General features: G+C 43.1%; 1 protein-coding gene across 1 annotated transcript; it reads right to left on the bottom strand.

The window, feature by feature from the left end:
• Positions 1–5,801: 5,801 nt before the first annotated feature.
• Positions 5,802–12,033, bottom strand: PFDN5 (prefoldin subunit 5). The gene is made up of 6 exons (XM_075199177.1): positions 11,915–12,033; positions 9,789–9,891; positions 9,668–9,699; positions 7,434–7,508; positions 6,996–7,101; positions 5,802–6,077 (listed from the first exon to the last, which is right to left on the bottom strand). Exons 1-6 carry the CDS (start codon positions 11,984–11,986, stop codon positions 6,007–6,009), a joined length of 459 nt encoding a protein of 152 aa, XP_075055278.1. The 5' UTR covers positions 11,987–12,033; the 3' UTR covers positions 5,802–6,006.
• Between the last annotated feature and the right edge of the window lie 14,719 nt (positions 12,034–26,752).

Raw genomic sequence — 26,752 nt, 5'->3', positions numbered from 1 at the left:
TGATAGTCTGAAGCTTTATATATAAGTAAATTACTTTCTCTCTGACAAGTAGCGCACAGGCTATAATGTTTATGCAGCAAACATGGTCATATTACTAATGCAGTGATTGGTAAACTGATACAGCAGCATCATCATCACCATTTATTTATATAGCGCCACTGATTCCGCAGCGCTGTACAGAGAACTCATTCACATCAGTCCCTGCCCCATTGGAGCTTACAGTCTAAATTCCCTAATATACACAGAGAGAGAGAGACAGACAATTTTGGGTCAATTTTGATAGCAGCCAATTAACCTACTAGTATGTTTTTGGAGTGTGGGAGGAAACCGGAGCACCCAGAGGAAACACACGCAAACATGGGGAGAACATACAAACTCCACACAGATAAGGTCATGGTCGGGAATTGAACTCATGACCCCAGTGCTGTGAGGTAGAAGTATTACCCACTTAGCTGCCCATAAACACTTAAGGAGCAGCCCTCTAACCTCCAAAAGGACCACACAATTACACTTAATCTCAGTAATAAGTTAAAACCAAGTAATAAGCTGCCTCTCTCCACTTTCCCCCTGCTGCCTCCCTACTGTGTCCTCTCACCCTGTGGCTCCCTCACCTCATAATGCCATGCCTCCCTGCTCCTTCCTAGACCCAGCACAGCCATGTGCACCCGTAACTCACCAATCTTATCCACATTTTCCTACTCCCCACACTTCCTTTCTCCTGTGCCCTTTAGAACATCAGATCTATCTGCAGTAAACAGCCCTCTGTCCTGGACCTCTTCATATCCATCACTCAATCTCTTTGCCATCACCAAAAGCTGGCTCTCCTCTTCCCATTCCGCTTCCCCTGCTTCTCTCTCCTATGGCAGTTTTTCCTTCACTCACCTCTCGTCGAACCTCTCCTCCATCATTCTGGGTAATTTTAACATCCCCTTTGTTAACCTCTCTCAGCCGGGTACAATTAAACTTCTTGCTCTCTCTTCATCCTTTGGCCTATCACAATGGACCTCCACTCCTCCCTCACTGACTGCCCCCTTCTCTGGAACGATCTCCCTTGTTCCATCAGACTCCCTTCTTGCATAATTTCAAATGCTTCCTTAAAACCCACCTGTTCAGGAAAGCCTACCCTTCCTCTGTCTAACCCATCCCCTGCCCCCACAACCTACCCCTTCTTGATCCTTCTTCACCAGTCATAATATTTCTTACCCTCATTCTCATTCTCCCTCTACCCACCTGCTCTTGTTCAGCTCTCCCTTCAGACTTCTACTCCCCTCGAACTGGCCTGCCCGCTTTGTGTGTCTCGTTAGTCTGCCCCTACTCTCTAGACTGTAAGCTCCCACGAGCAGGGTCCTCTTATTCTCCCCCTGTTACCTTTGCCCTCTGCACCCCTACTTAATTTTTACACCTCTTCACTAGGACCCTGCCCTTGGTCCAATGTTCTCCCTTACCTTCGCACCTCTAATTCTCTGATCCTGTTAGTTGCGCCGACACTCTAGGACACAGGTTAGCTTGATTCAGTTCTCTCTTCCCCTCTCCTCATTCCCCTGTCTAGTTTCTTAGTGTCCTGGCCTTCACATATACCTCTTTGCTCGGTGTACCTGCTCTCAACTGGGTTAATAATTTACTGCACTTTATTTTTGTATTCAATGTTGTCTGCCCAGACCCCCACAAACACCCCCCCTTCTCCTCCACAGTAACAGATTCATCAGTCCAGAGCCTGATTAAGATTCTTTGTGGCCCTAGGCAAATTTCAGATTTGTGCCTCCTTCACCCCCTCTGTGTCCACTGGGCCCTAAGTGTGAGCCTAGGTTGCATAGTGGATGATCAGACTCTATAACAGTCCAACTCAGACCTTCCTAGTTTGCTGCTCAAGCAAGAGAGATAAATGGCTGCTGTCCTGCTGTAGAAAACACAGCTGATCACACTGAGGTACAAAAGATAAGGATTCACAATGTCTTCAAATTTTAATAGGGACAGGTTCCCAAGTATATTGACATATCTGAATGTCTCCTCAGATAAGACCCTGCACAATTCCAGTAGGAGCTTCACTGCTACATTATGATCCATAACCTGTGTCAATGCAACACAGTAACTTGGTTTTCCCAAGCAATATACTTTGAGTAGCACAATTTTTTGGCATAGTAATTAATAAAAGCTCGTCTGAACATATGTGAATACTGACAGCATGGATACAAACTCGTTACAGGCTAAACATTTTTGTACTTTGTGGTTCTATATTAAGTGGGATTGTTTCTTCCAGTTTTCTTTATAATAATACATACATTGATGCATAATTTTTTTCTAATGTAGTTACTAGTTACTCTTTGGTGTGATGTGGAAACCAATCTGTTTGACACAATACTGACTGTTTACAATTAATATATCAAGTAATCAATATATTATACTTATATTTTAATGAAGTAAATATGTATGTTCAACTCGTTGTCGTTTCAGAAGTCAGTTTAAAGGGGTTCAAAGTTGACATAGTCTGAATAGATGTATTTTTAGCGATAGCTGGACAGACTTGAACATTAATTATTACATTACAATGGCACCTGTAAAGGGGTACAATATATTAGGCTGGAGGTGAACAGTCAAGTCTTGAAGTTGATGTGTTGGAGCAGAAAAAAAAGTCGGCAAGCAGAAGGATCTGTGCGACTTTACCAAGGCCAAATTGTGATGTCTAGATGACTGGGTCAGAGCATCTCCAAAACGGCAGGTCTTAAGGGGTGTTCCCAGTATGCAGCGCTTAGTACCTACGAAAAGTGGTCCAAGGTAGGATAACTAGTGAACTGGCAACAGGGCATTGATGCGTGTGGGGTATGAAGGCTAGCCCATCTGTTGTACAGTAGCTCTTCTGTCGTATTGGACCAAATTGCTGTAAAAGTTAATGTTGCCTATGATAGAAAGGTGTCGGGACACACAAGTGCATCACAGCTTGCTGCATACCGGGCAGATTGCTAATTCTGACCAGTGTCGTAATCGTCTACAATAGATACGTGAGCACCAGAACTGGACCATGGATAATGGAAGACGGTGGCCTGGTCTGACTAATCACATTTTCCATAATTTCATGTGGACATCCAGGTGCATGTGTGTCATTTACCTGGGGAAGAAATGGTACCAGGATGCACTATATGGAGAAGGCAATCCGGTAGAGGCAGTGTGATGCTCTGGGCAATGTTCTGCTAGGAATTTTTTGGATCCTAATTTGATACATACCACCTACCGATTCATTGTTACAGACCAAGTACACCCTTTCCTGGCAACGGTATTCCCTGATGGCAGGGGCCTCTCTCAGCAGGATAATGCGCTATACCATGATGCAAAAGTTGTTCAGAAAAGGTTTGCGGAACATGAGAGTTCATGGTGTTGGCTTGGCCTCCAAATTCCCCAGATCTAAATCTGATCAAGCATCTGTGGGATGTACTGGAAAAACAAGTCTGACCTATGGTGGCCCCACCTCGCAACTTACAGGACTTAAAGGATATGCTGCTAACTTTTTGGTGCCAGATAGCACAGGACACCTTCAGAGGTCTTGTGGAGTCCATGCCTCGATGGGTCAGAGCTATCTGTGCTGCACGAGGGAAACTTACACATTATTTAATTGGGCTGATTAGTATATATTGATGTGTTTTAAATATTCAGCAAGGCAGTTCATAGCATAACACATAAGTGGGTTTTTCATACAATCACTTTTTACCTTGAAACTTATACATGTCCTAAATTTCCTATTGTTTTATCAATTCACTACTTTATACAAAATATTTTATTTTTTCTTCTGAATATGTTCAAATTAATTTTTACTCACCAGCCACCATCTGTTACAGTATGGGAGGGGTGATTACTGTTTCTGTAGCACTCAGTCCTGCTGGCACTGGATCATCTCCCCCTTTTCAACAAGGTGCCAACAGCATTATAGTAGATTCACATATGGTTCCTGTCCAATCAGTGCCTTTTATAAATAATCAAAGCTTCTTGTTTCTATTCTTTTTTTCTTTCTACATTTTACCCCCCTAATTTGTTGATGTCCCCAATAGAACTGGAATGTCACGAGCACTCCTGAGTAAGCAGGTGTGTGTTGGTGGGGGCACAAACTTTTATTTAACCAGAAATATTTAGATCATAATATTCTCTACTCTGTCTTAATTTTTTTTCTTTAGAGATTAGTCACATATGCAGCTTATGCTGAGCTACAAAATACAATCAGGGTGTATAGACTCAACTCAAGCAGACAATGGCATATCAGAATACTGCTCTATAGCACTCCTTTGTTTCTCCTATATATGGGAGAATGCTCACCTCCTAACTTTTAAAGTTGGGGAATTGGGACAATGTGTGCCTGGTGCTGTGAATGAAAATGGGGAGTTTCCAGCGCTCCAGCTTCAAAAATATCCCCTAAATGTCAGGAGCACCAGTAGCAGCACCAGAGAATGTGACTTACATTTCAACCTTCCCACTGCTGAACTGTCCTGCCTAGATCGGGACAGTTGGGAGGTACGCTACGATGCAGAGGACTTTTTATAAAGGACTATATAAACTCACGTCTTATATCCTTGTCCAATGTTTCACAGGAGGGAACTCTTATAATACATGTGTAATAAGTTTTGAAAAATACTAAATATTTTATTATTCCATTTCAACATTATATTATGTGATAAGAAAAAAAAAAAAGTGTTAGACAGGAAAGTTGTAAGCCTGTTGCATAGCTGGGTATTGTGAGAAGATTCTGAGAGAGGCTGGTGCTTGTTGTATTGTAGGCAGTATAAGGTTTGTTGGAGGTAACCTGGTCCATTTCAGGGTTCTGAATTATGCCTATGTATTAGGCTAGTTCTCCGGGCACAGGGATTCCAAATACATGCACTTATAGAAACAGATATGTGTTTATGTAGATTTATTTTAAAAGCAGGAGAGGCCTTTGAGTGAGACTCCTGCCAACCTAGAGAAAATTTCTATTGACATCACTGATATTTCCTGCTACAATATGGAATCACTCTGGTACTACTACACTGTACAAACGGGGTTCAGTTTTAAAAGCTATTAAGGACAGCAGCTAAACAAAGTGTTCCTAGTGCCTTCAATACAACCCATGGCTGCAGTCACAGGGTTTGCAATCCCATCCCCATTATAACATTTAAAAGCACCAATTTGTGGTAGACCACCTGGCAGGTGTAACATTTCTAAAAGTCTCTTTCCATTGGCATAAGATGTATAAATAGCTTAGAAAGATGTCCTTTGTTACTCTCAGAGATCACTACTTAAATAAAACAAGTAATCACACACTCCTGTATTATGCAGATATATCAATGCCTCCTGATCAGTTTGAGGTAGAACAATAGAAGTTAGTGCTGATCTGAGAACTTACATTTATCTCTGCAATATACATACACATTTTTACTTTCAATATACAGGGTGATTCAAAAGTCGCAGTACACCCTTTTATTTCAAAAACTCTACAGGAATTGGGCCAATTTCAAGATTTCGCCCATGTTTGGTACATACCGTAAAAGATAGACCACGTCACCCATACCTTACTGGAGTATTCAGGTTTCCCAATTTCATGTAGAGTTTTTGAAATAAAAGGGTGTACTGCGACTTTTGAATCACCCTGTAGAATTGTTAAAATCATGTCACACTGTAAAATGCAATCATAAAAACAATACTGAAAAGTGCTTGTCCTTTAAGCACATCTTTTAGACAACTCACTATTCCCTTGTTTTACTACAATTTTAATATCTTGTTTTATAGAAGCAGAATAATTGGTAATAAACAAACAGACCATAGAAGAAATAAAACATGAATCATTTGATTTAGTTTGGCTGCTTTTATAGCTTTCGACTACAAAATAAAAACAAAAAGAAAAACCAATAAATTAACCCCTTGGCGGAGGAAGCAGGAGAACTGTCACATAGTCTCTGAGGTGTCTCTCGCAGTGAAGGGGTTTACTGCAGTAGCAGATAGGGCCAGGGATACCACAGGCACTGTAAGGAGTGCTCTCCGCGGACTGCGCTAAGCCTTGGATGTCCCAGCTTGAGCGGCTGACAACTTCTGGATTTTTATACTCATCATCTCTATGACAGCTGCAGAAATAAACATATTGGGGGGGTACAAATATACAATTAGACAGAATGCATTGCAAATGTGAAGTAACATATGTATATTCCACAGATGATATTTTGTGAAAGGAAGGAAGGGTGGGTATTGAGGATTCATGCTGCAGAAAACCAGGAACACCAGGGAGATAAAACTAATGTTTACTTTACTACAGGAAAGTATTGGTAAATCTTTAAAGTAGTAAGTAAACAACAATCTGCAAGATGATAGTTCACCCATTCCAGGACACCATTGTATATTTTTTGTACCAAGAGGATATAGGTCTGCAAGTTTGGCAGCAAGACATTATGTTTAGATAAAGCAATATACATCTTTCTGGCTTCCTTCTATATATTTCAGGCATGTATTTATATTATTAATGTTACCAAACAGGTATACTATTTACAATTACTACATTTGTATCCAGAGGGAAAAACTGGGTTGTAATCAGGCAGTCAAAGAAAAAGCTACATATTTTTTTAGTAAAAGTAGCAGGAACGCATGTATAATCCAATGAACAAAACCCCTTTAATAGGCTGACTAGATGGGCCAACTAATAGTTATCTACAATCAATATTTTTACAGCCAACAGTGCTGTCCACGTATTTACAAAATGTGGGTACATTTGTGTTATAACTACGTGCTTGTAGGCAGTTTATTATTAAAACGCTTCGGGGGCTTGAAGGGCTGCACTGACTGAGAGGGAGAGGCTATACCAGTGTTGGCTAACCTGTGACACTCCAGGTGTTGTGAGACTACAAGTCCCAGCATGCTTTGCCAATATATAGCAGCTTATTGCTGGAAGGGTATGCTGGGACTTGTAGTTTCACAACACCTGGAGTGTCACAGGTTAGCCAACACTGGGCTATACATTACCATTCTTACAATATAAAAAATTGCATCACCTTGTTTCATGGCATGTTTTTCTTGTAGGGCTGGCTGGATCTTCTCCATTTGTTTTGTAAGGAAATCAATCTTCCTCTTGAAGAAATCTTTGGCATCATCAGCAGTCTAAACAGATTTGTGAACCCACATGGAATATAAGTTATACCAAAATATGTCAATAGTAAGACATAAATAAAGCAAAAAAGAAAACCATACAAAATAGCTGGTATAAACAAAACCAGAAGTCTTGCAGGCAAAACAGCAGTAATTGGCACTGGCAACAGTAGGCTTCAGCAACAGGCAGCTCTCCAGATGCTGTGGAACTATAAATCCCAGCATGAACTTTTACTTACAAAACAGCTGGAAAGCCGCTGAAGCCCAAAACAAAAATAAGATAACATAATTATGTACAATTCAGGACTGTTTTGGTCATTCACCTGTTGGGGGGTTGGACTCACCTTCTCCACATAATATCCAGTTCCAACATCTATTAGCACATTGGACACATCACTAAGCGTTCCAGGCACATACATCTACAGCAGGTAAGAGTCAAGGAAGGTATCCAACTGACTGGCCTTAACAATTAAAAATCAAAGTTTGAATATTTCATCTCTTAACACAAAAAAAATCTTACTATTCCATTTACTTAGAGCCTATTTTGCAGCATGTGTGGCCTACAATAGTGAGGAAATGAAAGAGAATGTACAACCTGGGGACTGTATAGTCTAAGTCTGTTTCTTAAACCTGGTCTTTACGACCCCTAACAATGCATGTTTTCCATATCTCCTTGCTTTAGCACAGGTGTATTCATTACCGACTGATACATTGTAACAGATCCACAGGTTATACTAATTATTTCCCTTGTCACCTGGAAACCCTGCACTGTTAGGGATCCTGACGACTGGGTTTGAGAAACACTGATCTAGGCAACATTTCAGGGTAGGGCATCCCACGTGTTCATGCACATGCAATCATTGCATCAAGAGGTCTTGCAACCTCTGCCAAGCTAATTATACCCCCTCCATAACCACATTAAAATTTATTTGGATTCACGGAATGGTCATTATCTCATTGACTAGGCAAATCACCTCGGATTAAGATGAATATCCTTCTGAGGTTATTGTACTTTTTTCATACCTTACCCTTGAGAATCCCACTTCACGGCTCTCTCTTCTCTACAAAAGCTAGTGAGGAGATTTATTTGGTTCAGTAAAAAATCGTGGATTCAAGCCTGCATCCTCCAAAGGACCTTTGCCACAGGTGGCCTGGGCATCCCTAGTTTTCATAAGTTATTAACTTATGAACTAGCGCAGTGCGTGCACTGACACACAGCCCCACCCTCCCCAGTACTAGAGTTTGGGTAGACATACAACAGATAACTCCCCAATATGCTCTCTTCTTTGGCTAACTCCAGCTCAGACCCTATGATTTGGCTTTCAATGTCCATTTGGTCCTGGTACAACAGGATGGCTGACTTCTTCCCCCTCCCCAATTGTTCCCCTTTGGGGCAATCCAGCTTTCCCCCCAGGCCTTTCTCCATACATGTCCTCTGCGAATCTAACACAGACATACTGCTCTCCAGGACAGGAACTTTCCCCCAGTTCTCCAACTTGGATAATTTGCTCAGAACCTCAAAGGGTAGTTCCACCAGCACCTGTATATTAGACACTTTAATACTCTGTAAAAGCCTGCCTCCAGACCGGCCTCTATTATAGAAAACGTGTGCCTCATCTCCATGCACTAGAACGTTCTCCTCCCCACCTCAAATGGTGAGACAGACTTATACCAAACATAATGGGAGTCTAATTTATCGTAGGGCTTATTAAGTCCTCCATTAATTCCAGCATCAAAGAGGTTGCTTATAAATTACTCTACCTGTGGTATTTTGTCAACTAGGCTACACAACATCTTTCTAGGTGCTTCAGACACCTGTTGGAGTAATTGCTGCCAACCGGGTCCTTTCTTGCACATCTGGTGGAGCTGCCCTAAACTTCATCCATTCTAGAAGGAAAACATTTCCCTAGCCACCAGTGCCATTAATCTGCACAGGCACATTATGAGTGCTATAAAATGTCAGATAGCTGCTTTGTGGGTGAGCCACCCTTCCCCTCTGATTTTAGTCCGTAACCAAGCCTGGCACATAACAAGCATCCTTAGAAGCTCCTCTGCATATTTCCACAAAGTTTGGGCAACATGGACATCCTGCCACTACTTGTGATACAAACTTTGGTCTCTCTCTTTTGAATGTCCTGGTCTACTCTCCTGTCAACCTTTGCATCCCCTCTAAGCCCATAACCCACCCTCCTCTCCCTGCTATGATTCCAAGCCTCCTTTTGCCCCTGCCCTACACCCTCTCTTATGTTAGTAAAATTTGCATTGCCAGCTTTTATTTTTATTTTTTTCATGCGATTTGATCTGGCTGAAAACATTGAATAAGTACTTGACCAGAAAGGTTTTACCCCAAGAGTTGCAGGGTGTGCAGGAAATCTTTATGTCTAGCATTCCCACCACAAGTATAGACTGCAACTATTCCTACAAAAGGTCACACTGTCGTGCAGTGCATATCTAGGGGTGCCACAGAGTAGTCTGGCAGTCTATCATAGAACACACAATACAGTCTTCAAATTTTTAAAAGAAACAATAATTTTCAATGTATTTTATATTAACCACAATGCTCCAGGCAAAAGGATACAGAACTTGTCAGTGGAACAAGCAGTTGTTTCCCTGTCCAATAAAAAAAAATACATATTGTTAATGAAGAATAAGGGTCATGCTGAACAAACCAAAGGACATTCTGTGTATTGGCCACTTACCTTCATTACTTTTATGCAACACATTTAGACAATCCTTGGCTTCTACATACTTGGTCTGCACCACTTTCAGTTGAGCAATAGAAGAGGACAGAAACTCAACTTCCTACAATTTAAATGTAAAATGAGAAACAGTGTTAAAAGAATTAGCCACAAGTGCATACAGGTGGTATTAATCTGTCCTGTTTTTTTCTTCCATTGTACAAAAGAAAAGCCAGCACACTAGGGATCATCAGTCCATATGGACCTTAAAGAACATGGCTATGCTTTTCCACATAAGGATGTAACCCCTGATGATCCAGCATTATCTATGCATTTCTGTTCCATGTGACTAAAAAAAACAAAAAAACCCTTGGGTGCACTAACCCTTAATATTATAACGCAAATATATTCATTATATATCAGAACTTTAGTGCAAAGATGTATAATACGATAGGTTTGAAAGGCTTAACATCCAGCCCTTGATCAATCAAGGTGCTACAAACATTTAAATAGAAGCATTGAGAATTTTAATGGCACAATTGCACCCACTCATGCGGTGGTTCTAGTGTATTATGACAATACCAGAGCAGCAACTGTAACAATGGGCAATAATCAAGCGCTACCGAATATGTTGGCGCTATATAAATAAATGATGATAATCCACAAGACACTACCATAACATTACAGAACACCATGCTGATATGAAGATCAAAAGGAAATATACTATTGATCAGGGGCACTCACGGTAAACCTATTGGGAATTGCCAAAACCTATTTTTGGGCGACTTAGCCTCTTATCCAACAATGATCTCCTGTACTCCACTCATTATGTAATCTTTGTGGATTCAAAACTATTCCTAAACAAATGCTAACACTTGATAAAACAGAAGCTTTCATTATTTTGGAAACTTCAAAGTTCCTCAAAAACAAAGCCCATTTCAATTCCAATGGATTTCCCCCCAAACAAAATTGGCTTCACACTCACCCAATATGCTATATCGTCATCATATACTGAACCTTAGTAAACATGAAAAAATTACCATTGGTCTCCCTGTCACCATGGTCTTGTTCTGTCCTAAACCTCAGGAGATTATGTGCTATGTTGTGATCATGAGACCATGGGTACCAGTAAGCTCTTCTGACAATACCCTTATTTCAGATTGCATAGCCCTATTTTAAATAATTTGTCAGTTCATATGTTGAAATCGGATGGCCAATTCCAATAGATGGCACTAATAAATTGTACTAGTAATGGAAAACTCATAAAAACATTTATGAACATTTTCTCCAAATATTAAGGTCCCAGTCTAAAAACAGTTAAAACAGAGTTTTACTCAATTAAACTGACAATTTAGGAGAGGAGTAAATAAATTCCAGTTTTAGAGACATGGCAACTTGCCCATGCTGGTATGGAGACGTGTCCTAAGAACTGACCAACAATTTACCCAGTGCTTTACAAGTTCTAAAACATTACCAACTAAACCCAATGGATGAAGAAGGCCTGCTCATTTAAGCTTAAACTGTAAAGAGATTTTCAGGAGCAATATAAATAAGGTTTAAGCAATGGTGCACCAAGGAGTCAATGTAAACATCTCTTAAAAAATATTATAAATAGCTGAGCATAAAACAGTATGTGGTTAAATTAAAACAAAAAAACACCTTAATAAAATAAAAGGACATCAGGAATGCAAGTAGTAAGAACTACCATTATCTGGGTTGCTACATATAGGGAGCATAACGTAAGTGACTACACAATATTTCTGGATATGGTACAGGATAATATATATTACTTTTTAGATAGTGATGAATACTGGGGGACCTACTGTTAATGTACCTGTGACTGTCTATTAGCTATCAGACCTGCATCACCCACTAAGAGCATAGATAGTGTGTGAGGCACACAGACTACAATAAGCCATGGTACCGATCTCCTGTTAGTACACTGTCTGTGCTCGGCCTGGCTGAGCCATACATGGATACATATGGAGCATGGTTGGGACGTTCCTACCACTGGTCGCTTACAGAGGAAAGGAGAACCAGAGATCCCAGCATGCTGGGGCCGGCAGTGAGCGCAGGGTAACAATACACACCAGACACAAGATACAGTCATCCTGGGCTGAGGGGCCACAGACTGAGGGATACTTTACCTGATCCAGCTGACTTTTCAGCCCCTCCAACTGCTGCAGAGACAGGTCTGTGATATTCACCGTCTGCGCCATCTTTAGGGAGGGAGAGACCCTCCTGCAGTGACGACAGTTACAGTAACTCTCGCGATTTATCGCGGGATCTTCCTGCTGGACTCCCGGCGAGTTCTCGCTGGTAGCGCTACTGTGTATTGTCGGCATAGAGCGGTCACCATGTGGCTGCTGTCTCCGCCCCCTGTAGTGAAGACCACAGCTACCCTGGTGTCCTCATAGACCTGTGTCCCAGTACAGCTACCCTGGTGTCCTCATAGACCCGTGTCCCAGTACAGCTACCCTGGTGTCCTCATAGACCTGTCTGTGTCCCAGTACAGCTACCCTGGTGTGCTCATAGACCTGTGTCCCAGTACAGCTACCCTGGTGTCCTCATAGACCTGTGTCCCAGTACAGCTACCCTGGTGTCCTCATAGACCTGTGTCCCAGTACAGCTACCCTGGTGTCCTCATAGACCTGTCTGTGTCCCAGTACAGCTACCCTGGTGTGCTCATAGACCTGTGTCCCAGTACAGCTACCCTGGTGTCCTCATAGACCTGTGTCCCAGTACAGCTACCCTGGTGTCCTCATAGACCTGTTTCCCAGTACAGCTACCATGGTGCCCTCATAGACCTGTGTCCCAGTACAGCTACCCTGGTGCCCTCATAGACCTGTGTCCCAGTACAGCTACCATGGTGTCCTCATAGACCTGTGTCCCAGTACAGCTACCCTGGTGTCCTCATAGACCTGTGTCCCAGTACAGCTACCCTGGTGTCCTCATAGACCTGTGTCCCAGTACAGCTACCCTGGTGTCCTCATAGACCTGTGTCCCAGTACAGCTACCCTGGTGTCCTCATAGACCTGTGTCCCAGTACAGCTACCCTGGTGTCCTCATAGACCTGTGTCCCAGTACAGCTACCCTGGTGTCCTCATAGACCTGTGTCCCAGTACAGCTACCCTGGTGTCCTCATAGACCTGTGTCCCAGTACAGCTACCCTGGTGTCCTCATAGACCTGTGTCCCAGTACAGCTACCCTGGTGTCCTCATAGACCTGTGTCCCAGTACAGCTACCCTGGTGTCCTCATAGACCTGTGTCCCAGTACAGCTACCCTGGTGTCCTCATAGACCTGTGTCCCAGTACAGCTACCCTGGTGTCCTCATAGACCTGTGTCCCAGTACAGCTACCCAGGTGTCCTCATAGACCTGTGTCCCAGTACAGCTACCCTGGTGTCCTCATAGACCTGTGTCCTAGTACAGCTACCCTGGTGTCCTCATAGACCTGTGCCCCAGTACAGCTACCCTGGTGTCCTCATAGACCTGTGTCCCAGTACAGCTACCCTGGTGCCCTCATAGACCTGTGTCCCAGTACAGCTACCCTGGTGTCCTCATAGACCTGAGTCCCAGTACAGCTACCCTGGTGTCCTCATAGACCTGTGTCCCAGTACAGCTACCCAGGTGTCCTCATAGACCCGTGTCCCAGTACAGCTACCCTGGTGTCCTCATAGACCCGTGTCCCAGTACAGCTACCAAGGTGTCCTCACAGACCTGTGTCCCAGTACAGCTACCCTGGTGTCCTCATAGACATGTGTCCCAGTACAGCTACCCTGGTGTCCTCATAGACCTGTGTCCCAGTACAGCTACCCTGGTGTCCTCATAGACCTGTGTCCCTCCCAGTACAGCTACCCTGGTGTCCTCATAGACCTTTGTCCCAGTACAGCTACCCTGGTGTCCTCATAGACCTGTGTCCCAGTACAGCTACCCTGGTGTCCTCATAGACCTGTGTCCCAGTACAGCTACCCTGGTGTCCTCATAGACCTGTGTCCCAGTACAGCTACCCTGGTGTCCTCATAGACCTGTGTTCCAGTACAGCTACCCTGGTGTCCTCATAGACCTGTGTCCCAGTACAGCTACCATCGTGTCCTCATAGACCTGGGTCCCAGTACAGCTACCCTCGTGTCCTCATAGACCTGGGTCCCAGTACAGCTACTCTTGTGTCCTCATAGACCTGAGTCCCAGTACAGCTACCCTCGTGTCCTCATAGACCTGGGTCCCAGTACAGCTACCCTGGTGCCCTCATAGACCTGTGTCCCAGTACAGCTACCCTGGTGCCCTCATAGACCTGTGTCCCAGTACAGCTACCCTGGTGCCCTCATAGACCTGTGTCCCAGTACAGCTACCCTGGTGTCCTCATAGACCTGTGTCCCAGTACAGCTACCCTGGTGTCCTCATAGACCTGTGTCCCAGTACAGCTACCCTGGTGTCCTCATAGACCTGTGTCCCCAGTACAGCTACCCTGGTGTCCTCATAGACCTGTGTCCCCAGTACAGCTACCCTGGTGTCCTCATAGACCTGTGTCCCCAGTACAGCTACCCTGGTGTCCTCATATACCTGTGTCCCAGTCAGGCCCGGCGCTCCCATTAGGCAAAGTTAGGCACTTGCCTAGGGCGCCGAGCTCTGGAGGGCGCCTGGAGGGAGCCACAGAATTCTAAAAGACTTTAAAACTGTGCGGCGACCACTGACCATACCTGTCACGGCCGCCGCACAGCATTCAGATGCACGGGGAGGGGGGAAGAGGCTATTTTGTCACCACCGCCGCCTCTCTGCTCCGTCTCCTCCCCTCCACTTACTAGTGTCAGTGAGTGGAGGGGAAGACGGAGCAGAGAGGCGGCAGTGGTGAGACAAGGTAAGGAGAGGAGGGAGGAGGGCGGCGATTTTTGCGGGGGGGGGGGCGGCGATTTTTGTGGGGGGGGGCGCCGCTTTTTTAAAAATGCCTAGGGCGCCGTGGACCCTAGCACCGGCCCTGGTCCCAGTACAGCTACCATGGTGTCCTCATAGACCTGTGTCCCAGTTACTTGTCCTGTGCTCACGGCCAGCGAGTAATCCTTCTGTAGGTAATTTATATCTATTATACAGAAAACATGGGTGTACAGGAACACTATGTACTATAGCTGCCAATGCATGCAGGGATTTTGAAATCTGTTTTACTTAGGGGAATTCAATTGGCCGCGTTACTGTTAAAAGTAACGCGGTCTGCGTGTTATTACGGTAGTTCTAACGCTGGCTTTTTAGCTGCAAGCAGAAAGCCGGGTTAAAACTACCATAATAACGGTAATAGCTTTAACCCGGCGGTACTTCAGGGGGAATTGAATTCCCCCCTTAGGGGCATATTCAATTGTTAGCGTTACTGGCAAAAGTAATGCGGCGCGCGCACTATTGCCATCATTACAGTAATAGTGCGTGTAAATACCGTTATTACAGTACCTTTCACGCTGGATTTCAGCTCGCGGCTCGGAGCTGTATTACCGTAATAACAGTAATACTTTTAACGGTACGGGAAATTCAAACAATTGAATATGCCCCTTAGTGTGGTAATTTCAACGCCAGCTTTGTTATAAAATTACCCTATTAATGTTAAAAGACTTATAAGGCGCCACAAAGGGTCCGCAGCGCTGTACATTACATATACAGAAAACAGAACCAAGACACAACATGATACACAAATATATACAAACACAGGTGACAGGGTAAAGCAAATGCCCCTGTTTGTGTGTACAGCCCAAGCAATCAGCGATTCTGATCATGGTCTATGTTGATTAGAACAGGTGGAAACTGGATGGTCCAATTAGTATCCCAAAGAATCCATCTGGTTAGTCCATAGGGCATTCTGTTTTATTAAAACCCATGTTAAAGCAGCAATCCCACATAGATTACTTTTTCTTTAAATAGCAAGCTAAGTACCTTTTAAGCATTTATCTGATTTTCTTAGTTATTGTACAAAGCATTGATTCCTTTTTAAAAGCTCTCCGGTTTGCAAGAAAAAATGGCCACTAGACACTGTCAGTCTCAGCATGTTATGTGATGGCAGAGCAAGGAGAAGGAGGATGTGAGGCAGAAGTGCTACCACTAAAGCCACTCTGCTGCCCATCAGACTTTAGATTACATTTCTCTAAAGATTTCACCAGCGACTGAAAGTCCAGATTGGCATACCGATTCATGCGTACACACCTACATAATTCACCTTCATATCCGTGATCTTTATCTCTCATAATCACCTGCTGAAAAGATTGTGACTGTACACACTGTACAGATATACGTAAGTGTATGTACCAAGACAGTTGGGAGTGCGAACACACTTCTACATTTGCCCGACATGGTTCTATCCTTGATTGTGATTTTTAGGAAATTTAGAAAATCAAATCAACAAGTGCGATGTGTTTTGGTACGATAAAACATGATCGTGGGAGTGCACACATTCTTGCAATATTTGACAAAATGATCATGATATAAATTGATGATGATGATGATGATGATTCGTGTGATCTACAAGATGCTTGCATAGGTGTGTATCCAGCCACCATGAACACCTCTTGCTGGTGCTCTGACCTAATAATATCAACTGATACATCCCCCTGAACGTTATCTATTTTGCTTCAATATTAAAGCAATAATTCCATGAAAAAATGTTTTTTTTATAACATAAATCACTGTAGCGTGCTATAAAAAGAATGTTGGTATTTGCTATTGCTATTAATGATTTATAATTCTGGACAACCATGACAAACACAGTCACATACCACATGGCATAGTGAGCAGAGAGGAACTCCCCTCTGACCGCACCATGACATCCTCACTCTTCCCCCTCATGACATGCTGAGAGCTGTGAGCTTGTGTAGCAGCCTGTCAGCCATTTTTGTTTGTCAACCAAAAAACAGTGACTTTTGTTAATAATTCATTCATATTTTAATGGGATTATTGTTTTAATATTGAAGAAAAAAAGTACACTTTCTCACTCTACAGGCATCAGTGCCTTTCTGAGCCGATTAAATTATTCTCTTCTATAATACTAAAGTTTTTTTTTTTATATTGAAACACAAGTCAAATGTAACTATTTTGTGATTATCATTCCTTACATGCCCACACTTTATGTTAGATATAATATCTGCTATAGTAGATAGTACAAAGGCCTATTTGCTTCTGCCAGCATTTACAACATTTCAAAATGAGAAAATGATTAGTTGGCGGATAGGTAAGAATTATGACACATACAGATGCATGCTTAACAAAGGACTTAACTTGCCATTTAAGGAAACAAAAAATATGGGATTGCTGCTTTAGATATACACTGTTGCAAGTTCCTACTGTATGGCTACAAAATGTCTAGGATTAAAAGGCAACCAATATTGTTAAATAAAAAAGTATTCCAGGGAAAACTAAATAGAATTGTTAAAATTAGAAAGGAAAATAATAAACTATTTTGGAAACTAGGTTAGCAAAGCTGTAAAAAACTTATTTAAAGATAGTAAGTTTAATCACAAAATCATTTTCAAGAACAATGAAAATAAATCTGATAGTATTAGGTCACTGAAAAATAAATGAACAAAAACATTGTACAAAATAAAGAGCTGATATTTTAGGAAGGAATCTCCCCTTCTCTGTGAGGCTATATGGTGAACAGTTACACAGGTGGTTTTTGTTTAGCCTTGCACTGGATCAACACTGTTACAAATTTATGAAAGGCTGAACTTGGCAAACTTACTAACTACATGTAACGTGTGCTCCCCCTTGTGGGACCAAGGGCTACTTGTGATGCCTGTAAAAAATAGCACTTTGCCTGCCACTGATCCAAACACAGAAGATACTTCCAGTCCATTAAATAGACTTGTAATTGATGGTGTTCACCAGATGTAAGTGGAACACAAAAATATTTTGATATGTATGTTAGGCTGACGGTCTGATCACCAACCCACAGAACTAGATGGAGGAGGTCTTCACCTACAGCAGCCGCTTTTCCCTTAGAGTTTGATGTGCTCACCGGTACTCAGATGCCCCCAGGACTTAACTCCAGGTGTAGTGTGGGTTGGTAATGCAGGACCACAGCGGCAGGCCAGGAGGCTGAATAGAAAGCAGCGGATAGTCAGACAGTAGCCGAGGTCAAGAGTCACAGGCAAGCAGGGTAGTCAATAAACACGCCAAAGGTCGGGGTCATAGGCAAGGTAGCAGAGTCCAAGGTACAGGCCAAAGGGTCAGGGTCACGGTCAAGCAGCCAGAGTCCAAAGTCCAGGCAGGGGTCATACACAGAAAATCCAACAGAGTATCCACAGGACAGGGTACAACAAACAGGAGCAGGTCAGCAAGACTGAGTCAGAAGCACTATAAACGGCAGGGAGGCTAAGCCCTCCCTGCCTTAAATACAGGAATCCACCAATCAGGGCTTTGCCCTGTAATCATCCTCAGGGCCAGACTGATGAGCCCAATATTAATTAATCAGCCCGCAGGCTGTACACTCTGCACATGCGCCCAGCTGCCAGACTTGCTGGGGAATCTTAATTCGGGGTGGTGAGTCTCGGCGGTGCCCGCGGCCGCCGCGGCTCTCTAACCAAGTAAAGGAGGGTGCACCGATTCAACTGTCTTGAATGTCAAAACACCTGCGTACTGAGAAAATTGGATTTATATTCCTGACATATTTATGTGAATGTTCACTCCACACAGGTGTGGCTCACATGCAGGGGAGAATGTATACTTTTCTTTTAGGGGGCAGTTTATTGATTAATCCCAACTCCTGTAGGCCTTGTGCCCTTTATACTGTCTGGTTGGGGGAGGGGCATTATACTGTGCCCCTTATCACACTGTGCCTTCATCACACCATTCTATTTTACTTACATTCCTGTGGTCTTCTTTTTTATCAGCTGCTCCTCTCAGCGCAAGTCCTCACTGACAGCATCGGAACATGATAATGACGTCACACCCGACAGTCAGTGAGGAGGATTTGGCATAAGCTTCAATGACCAAGACATCTCAACTTGCTAATGTTTCGATTAGCAATGATTTTTAAGATGTCACCATGGAACTAAGGGTGTGCACCGGGCACTTTTAGTGTTTTGGGTTTTGGGTTCTGATTAGCTTGAGGTTTTGGGTTCTAAATTTGTTTTGCCAAAACACCTGACGAAAGGTTTTGGTTCTGATTTCGGGTTCTGATATATATTTAAAAAAGCATAAAAAGCACTAAAATCCAGTTTTTTGGTGTGTTTTTTTCCACTCCTACGCTATTATTAACCTCAATAACATTCAATAACAATCATTTCCACTAGTTTCCAGTCTATTCTAAACACCTCACACCTCACAATATTGTTTTTAGTCCAAAACGTTGCACCGAGGTAGCTTTCTGGACTGCGTAGTGGAGTGGGCCCGGTACCCAATTTGGTACCGGGGCCACAATACCTCCTCCAACTGGTCTAAATTCCACTGCACATATGGCTGCTCCTACATCCTCTGCAGCATATAGACTGAGGGTGTAGTTCGAGTGCGTCACTACCTCTTGTTTTCGACGACCATGGTACAGAGCATTCATCATTGAGATCCCATCAAGTATGTCAAAGACAGACAGCGTCAAAGTGTTATTTGTTGACTTTGGGAACAAAAAAACTGTCTCTGTTGCAAATCTTCGTGCAATGAAGAGTGACTTTTTCATTTAAAGGCTCAAGCTTTCAAGTCTAGTGTTTATAACATCATTACACCAACAGGTAAAAATCCTTTTATTTGAGATAATGGAGCCACAAAGGAAATTGCCCATATGTAATGCCCGCACAATGTTACTGGCGTTGTCTGACACCACAAATCCCCAGGAGAGTCTAAGTGGGGTAAGCCATCAACCGTCTAAATCCCACTCCACTGATGGCGGACACCGGACGCACTTCTAACACCAACATAGCTGTTAAGGCCGCAGTTATCCGCTTTGCCATAGGATGACTACTGTCGTACTTTGTGCTCATGGCAAACAACTGTTGGACGGTCACATAATGCCAAAAAAAGATTTGCAAGATGGAATTGTCCTTGGCCCCTCCCACCCACCCTTATGTTGTTGAAATAGGACATGCGCACTTTAACAAACCAATCATTTCAGCGAAAGGGCCTACCAAACTGTGGCTGAAATGATTGGTTTATTTGGACCCCCACAAAATGAGCTGGCAAAGAAAAAAGCTACATATGGCCATACATTTGTTGTCCGGATTCGGATAAAAATAACTCCAGACAGAAGAGGTGGATTTTTTGGTCTTCTGACCAGGCATGACGATGGGCTTTTTCATCCCATGGTCAACAACTGTTTCCCCCCCTGGTGGCTCATTTATGATAACCACATCAGCATCCTCCTCGTCAAGTTCCTCCTCAGTGCCAGCTACATCAATATCCTCCTCCCGGTGTACAACATTCACACCTTCATTAGCCAAATCTGTAACTGGACTGTGGGTGATCCTTCCAGCATATGCAGAGGGCGTGCTGCAAATGGTTGAAGGAGCCACCTCTTCCCGTACAGTGATGGGAAGGTCAGGCTTCACAACCACCAACACCCTTGGACTCGCTGGACTTGGACTAGTTGTTGATGACAGCTTAAGTCTCTTAAATTTGTTAGAGGGGGGGAAAGGAGAAGTGCTTAGATCCATGGGTGAAGCTGAACCACTAGTCATGAACACGGGCCAGGGCCTAAGCCGTTCCTTGCCACTCCGTGTCGTAAATGCCATATTGGCAAGTTTATGTTTCTCCTCAGATGATTTTATTTTTCTTTTTTTGCTAATTTTTGGGAACTTTGGGTTTTTGGATTTTACATGCCCTCTACTAGGAGATTGGGCATCAGCCTTGGCAGACGACGTTGATGGCATTTCATCATCTATGTCATGACTAGTGGCAGCAGCTTCAGCATTAGGAGGAAGTAGGTCTTGCTCTTTCCCTACTTTATCCTCCAAATTTTTACACTCCATTATATGCAGCACTAATGAGTGTACCCCTAAACCACACACACTTTGGAAATGCTTAAAAATTGAACGTAGTAAATGTAACATAGATTGCAGTACCTATTCTCTTGCACTGCTTAAAAATTGAACGTAGTAAATGTAATATAGATTGCAGTACCTATTCTCTTGCACTGCTTAAAAATTGAACGTATTAAATGTAATATAAATTGCAGTACATATTCTCTGGAACTGCTTAAAGAATGAACGTAGTAAATGTAATATAGATTGCAGTAGCTATTCTCTGGAACTGCTTAAAAATTGAACGTATTAAATGTAATATAGATTGCAGTACCTATTCTCTGGAACTGCTTAAAGAATGACCGTAGTAATAGAACTGGCAGTTCCTATTTTTTGGAACTACAGAAATAATGAACGTAGTAATAGAAATGGCAGGTCCTCTATTTTTGGACTGCAAGAATATATTGCTCTATAATATTTTTTATACTTTTTCAATTTTTTTTTAATTTTTTTTTTGGAGATTTTTTATTTATTTTTTAAAAGATTTTTGGCTAATTAACAAATTGAGATGGACTTATCAGAAACAAAAACAGGACAAAAGCACCACTGGACTCAGCAGGCACAGACACTGGCCAAAGCACCACTGGAATCAGCAGGACAGAGCACTGGGAAAAGTACTACTGGACTCAGCAGGACAAAGCACCACTAGACTAAATAAATCAGCAGGACAGAGCACTGGACAAACTACTAATTCACTCAGCAGGACAAAGCACCACTTTTGTAAAGTTATCAGCAGGACAGAGCACATCAACCTCCCTCTTCAGTAACCACAGGGAGAATTAAGATGGCGGCCGCGAGCGGGGCATTTATGAGATCCGAGTCTCGCGAGATCCGACGCGAGACTTGGATGTCATAGCCTCGTTTTGGATGCATTTGGCGGCCGGAAGTTCCCGAACAGTGCACGGATCCCGTCGGATCCGCACTGTTCGGGTGGGCTCGGATTTGCGAAATCCGAGCCCGCTCATCTCTACATGGAACTCAGGGAAAATCATTTGCAAAGGGCTACAGTGGGCAGAAATGCGTTCTCCAGTATTGTGTGCATTCATTTCTAGGCAAAACAGGTGAGCAACTGCAGATCAATTGACCGCAAATATCAACCAGTTTAATAAAAAACAATTTGATGAGAACTTCACAAAGGAAGATATAGTTGAGTTGACTAGGGCTATTCCCTGACATTTATCATCAGGGAATAGCCCTGGTCACAGGGGGCAATGAGTTAGCTAAAATTAGGATTCAAACACAATATATGGTAATATGTAATTTAACAAAAATGGCTTTCTTCATTATATGAACATATCCATAGGACACACATTTTCCTGCCTTACCCCCAATTGTACATCAGTCCAAATTCTAATTTACATGTGATTTCAGGTCTCATAATGTTACACAAACAAGCTATAAGCATACTACCTCAGAAATCAATACACTTTCTGTGTTTACAATAACATACATCATCATCATCATGTTATTTATATAGTGCCACTAATTCCGCAGCGCTGTACAGAGAACTCATTCACATCAGTCCCTGCCCCATTGAAGCTTACAGTCTAAATTCCCTACACACACACACACACACACACACACACACACACACACACACACACACAGAGACTAGGGTCAATTTAGATGACAGCCAATTAACCTACCAGTATGGTCGGGAATCGAACATGACCTCAGTGCTGTGAGGCAGAAGTTCTAACCACTAGGCCATTGTGCTGCTATACACCAATTCGATATGTTGATAAAATAAATAAATTCATACATTTATTTCCATGTGGGGAAGATGGATCCAGCCACTATAATCTACATTATTTTATGTTCATGCAAAAAAGAAAAGCCCTTTCGCTGCCAGGACTCACCACAATGCACACTAAGGGGTAAATGGATTAAGATGCCTATAGCAACCAATCAGATTCTAGTCATCATTAATTTAGTGCATTCTACAAAATGACAGCTAGAATCTGGTAGCTATAGGCTACATCTCCACTTTTCGAATGCAATAATCAGCAGACCACCAGTGCAGAGGGTTAAATCCAGGAACAATACCCTTGTTAATATCCTCTCCAGTGATGAGACTTGCGACTCTTCTGTGGAGATCCATTGTGTAACTCTGGTATCGTCAGCATGGACCCGCTGCTGGCAGTGTGGCTGAAACATAGATGGGCAGCTTCTGACATACACCCAGCAGGAGATAAGAGCCACCATTGAGGTTACCGCAGGAAACATGATGCAGCTCTGAGAGATAAGGTCTTTCAAATAAGGAACCAGAAGTGTGGCAGCACCTGAAGGAGGGAAACCAGAGACTGGATAAAAAGCTGTGTCTGGAGAAAGGAGAGAGACTTGGTGAATGTGAACCTATATTCAGGACTGGTGAGGGGTTACAGCTTTTACTGGACTGACTGAAGAATTAGCAGCTTCGGCAAAGGACTGTGAGGACCGGCAATCTTCTTCACATTGTCCTGAATCCCTTTAGGTCTTGTGGATCTCTGTGCTTGCTAAAAGCCATACTACCATGGATCAAGACTGTAACAGATACCCCAGGGCTGGCCACTAGAAGATCAGTATTGTACTGGTCATGTATGTCTATGTGTTCAATTATTCACACTACAGCGTTTATAACATAAAACTTCTATAAAAGTGCTCCAAGCCGCGTGGTTACAGCACCATACTTTTAGGACGCAGCTGCTTTACGCTCCGGAGCATTTGTCCTGTTTCTTATATCCAACCTTGCCTGCTACCCGCTGGGACAGTTCTGGCCATGGCCCCTACCTGAAAAGGGGACACAGGGACCAGCTGCAGGGCTGATCGCGACCTATACTTCAGAAACCACGGGCTACATTTGTTCCTGGCTGCCGGCACGGGAGACGCATCTGGAAGAGGCAGCTCTGGACCTCCGTTTCTGACCCAGTAAACTCTGGGCCCCCTTGCAAAGTATCTACCTCATCATCAGAGGCCAGGGATCCGCCCTCCTGCACCACCTAGTCGTTGGTTGCGACTAAATCCTTTTCACCGTAGGTACCGGTACCTACACTGCATGGGAAATAGCACACTCAGTGTGAGCCAGCTATATCCCCTTCACCGAAGGTACCTTTTGGCCCCCTGCTGGCCGGGTCATGAATTGGAAGGGGATTTAGCCTGTTCAGTTTGAGCCAGCTAAATCCCCTTCACCGAAGGTATCTGGTACATACACTGCATGGGAAATAGCACACTCAGTGTGAGCCAGCTAAATCCCCTTCACCGAAGGTACCTTTTGGCCCCCTGCTGGCCGGGTCATGAATTGGAAGAGGATTTAGCCAGCTCAGTGTGAACCAGCTAAATCCCCTTTACTGAAGGTACCTTTTTGGTCCCCTGCTGGCCAGGTCATGAATGGGAAGGGGATTTAGCCAGCTCAGAGTGAGCCAGCTAAATCCCCTTCAGTGTAGGTACCTGGTACATTGACTGTATTGGAAATAGGATTTAGCCAGCTCTTAGCCACACTTGTACTGTCTTATATTACTGAGGTTGTTTTTGGTGATGGTATTAGTACTAAATAACATGAAAATGGATGGTATAATATGTGAATTTTGTCTTGAATTTGTTTCCAGGTCACCTAAAAAAATAATAATATTTGTTTAGCCATTTATTTTTTAAAGATAAAGTGTACTCATTGGGACAACCTTTTAAGAGTTAATTTCTCTTGTGGTTACTCATAAATGATCCATATGGATGTGTAGAGATCTAAAAACAAGATAATTTTAGAGTGAGAAATAGAGAAAACTGAAGATACAGTACAGGGGCGGATTGGCCATTACCTTTACCGGGAAGCTCCCCGGGAGGCCGCTGGCCTAACGAGGCCGCCTTCTATTTTTTTATTTTTTTTTTGGGTCACCCGGCGCGCATCGCGAGGCTGCCTGGTGCTACAGCACTGTGGGTCCTTCAGCGCTGTGCACCGTTCAGACAGGAAGCAGGAAGTATGCACTTCCTGTCTGTCTGATCATGTGTGCGGAGCAACGCTGCAGAGCGCGCTGGCCCTGATACTTAAGGTAAGTGAGAGGGGGCTACATATGGGAAAACTATATGTAAGGGGGCTACATATGGGAAAACTATATGTAAGGGGGCTACATATGGGAAAACTATATGTGAGGAGGCTACATCTGTGAAAACTATATGTGAGGAGGCTATATCTGTGAAAACTATATGTGAGGAGGCTATATCTGTGAAAACTATATGTGAGGGGGCTATATCTGGGAAAACTATATGTGAGGGGGCTACATCTGTGAAAACTATATGTGAGGGGGCTATATCTGTGAAAACTATATGTGAGGGGGATATATCTGTGAAAACTATATGTGAGGGGGCTATATCTGGGAAAACTATATGTGAGGGGGCTATATCTGTGAAAACTATGTGTGAGGGGGCTATATCTTGGAAAACTATATGTGTGGGGGCTATATCTGTGAAAACTATATGTGAGGAGGCTATATCTGTGAAAACTATATGTGAGGGGGCTATATCTGTGAAAACTATATGTGAGGGGGCTATATCTGTGAAAACTATATGTGAGGGGGCTATATCTGTGAAAACTATGTGTGAGGGGGCTATATCTGTGAAAACTATGTGTGAGGGGGCTATATCTGTGAAAACTATATGTGAGGAGGCTATATCTGTGAAAACTATATGTGAGGAGGCTATATCTGTGAAAACTATATGTGAGGGGGCTATATCTGTGAAAACTATGTGTGAGGGGGCTATATCTGTGAAAACTATATGTGAGGAGGCTATATCTGTGAAAACTATATGTGAGGAGGCTATATCTGTGAAAACTATGTGTGAGGGGGCTATATCTGTGAAAACTATATGTGTGGGGGCTATATCTGTGAAAACTATATGTGAGGGGGCTATATCTGTGAAAACTATATGTGAGGAGGCTATATCTGTGAAAACTATATGTGAGGGGGCTATATCTGTGAAAACTATATGTGAGGGGGCTATATCTGTGAAAACTATATGTGAGGGGGCTATATCTGTGAAAACTATGTGTGAGGGGGCTATATCTTGGAAAACTATATGTGTGGGGGCTATATCTGTGAAAACTATATGTGAGGAGGCTATATCTGTGAAAACTATATGTGAGGGGGCTATATCTGTGAAAACTATATGTGAGGGGGCTATATCTGTGAAAACTATATGTGAGGGGGCTATATCTGTGAAAACTATGTGTGAGGGGGCTATATCTGTGAAAACTATGTGTGAGGGGGCTATATCTAGAAAAACTATATGTGAGGAGGCTATATCTGTGAAAACTATATGTGAGGAGGCTATATCTGTGAAAACTATATGTGAGGGGGCTATATCTAGAAAAACTATATGTGAGGGGGCTACAGCTTTTTTCCTGCATTGCTTTAGAAATGACCCACTGTGTATTAAGTCATCATATCTAGGTTTTCCTAAATGTTTCCCCAACCAAATTCCAAGTTCTAAATCCCGCCTACTTTTGTGTTGGCCCCACCTACATTTAAGTTGGCCCCACCCACATGAGGCCACTTCACTAATTTTTTCCAGGGCCACTTTAAGTTCCCAATCCGCCCCTGATACAGGGTCATAAATTGGAAGTAACAGCAAGAAATGCAAACTGAATGGTCAACTCAAAGTAAAGGATAATGTGTAGATATCAGCCCATGAGAAAAGTTATTTGCAATTATTATTTTATGCTAAAACCTTAATGCACATTAGCATGCATTAGATATATATGAAGAGCCCCCTCTCCCTCTCTATTCACAGAACTTGTTTTCACCAGCAGACAATTATAGTTGCCAACTCATTTGTATGGTGTGTCACGGGCACTAGGAGTCTTTGCCCAGGATATCACCAGATGATGTTCTTACCAGAGTAATATAGCTGGTACTATGGTCCTCTGGTAGCAGGGTGACAACGGAACAGGAGAATCAGCAGATGGTGAGAGAATGCTCAAGGAAAGTCTATGACTAGCAGCAACTGGTAATGACTTAGATGTATGAACACGAGGAAC

The sequence above is a fragment of the Mixophyes fleayi genome, chromosome 2 (assembly GCF_038048845.1).
Source record: "Mixophyes fleayi isolate aMixFle1 chromosome 2, aMixFle1.hap1, whole genome shotgun sequence".
NCBI lineage: Eukaryota > Metazoa > Chordata > Amphibia > Anura > Limnodynastidae > Mixophyes > Mixophyes fleayi.
The sequence above is the reverse complement of the archived record's forward strand: the minus strand, read 5'-3'. Positions and strand labels throughout refer to the sequence as shown.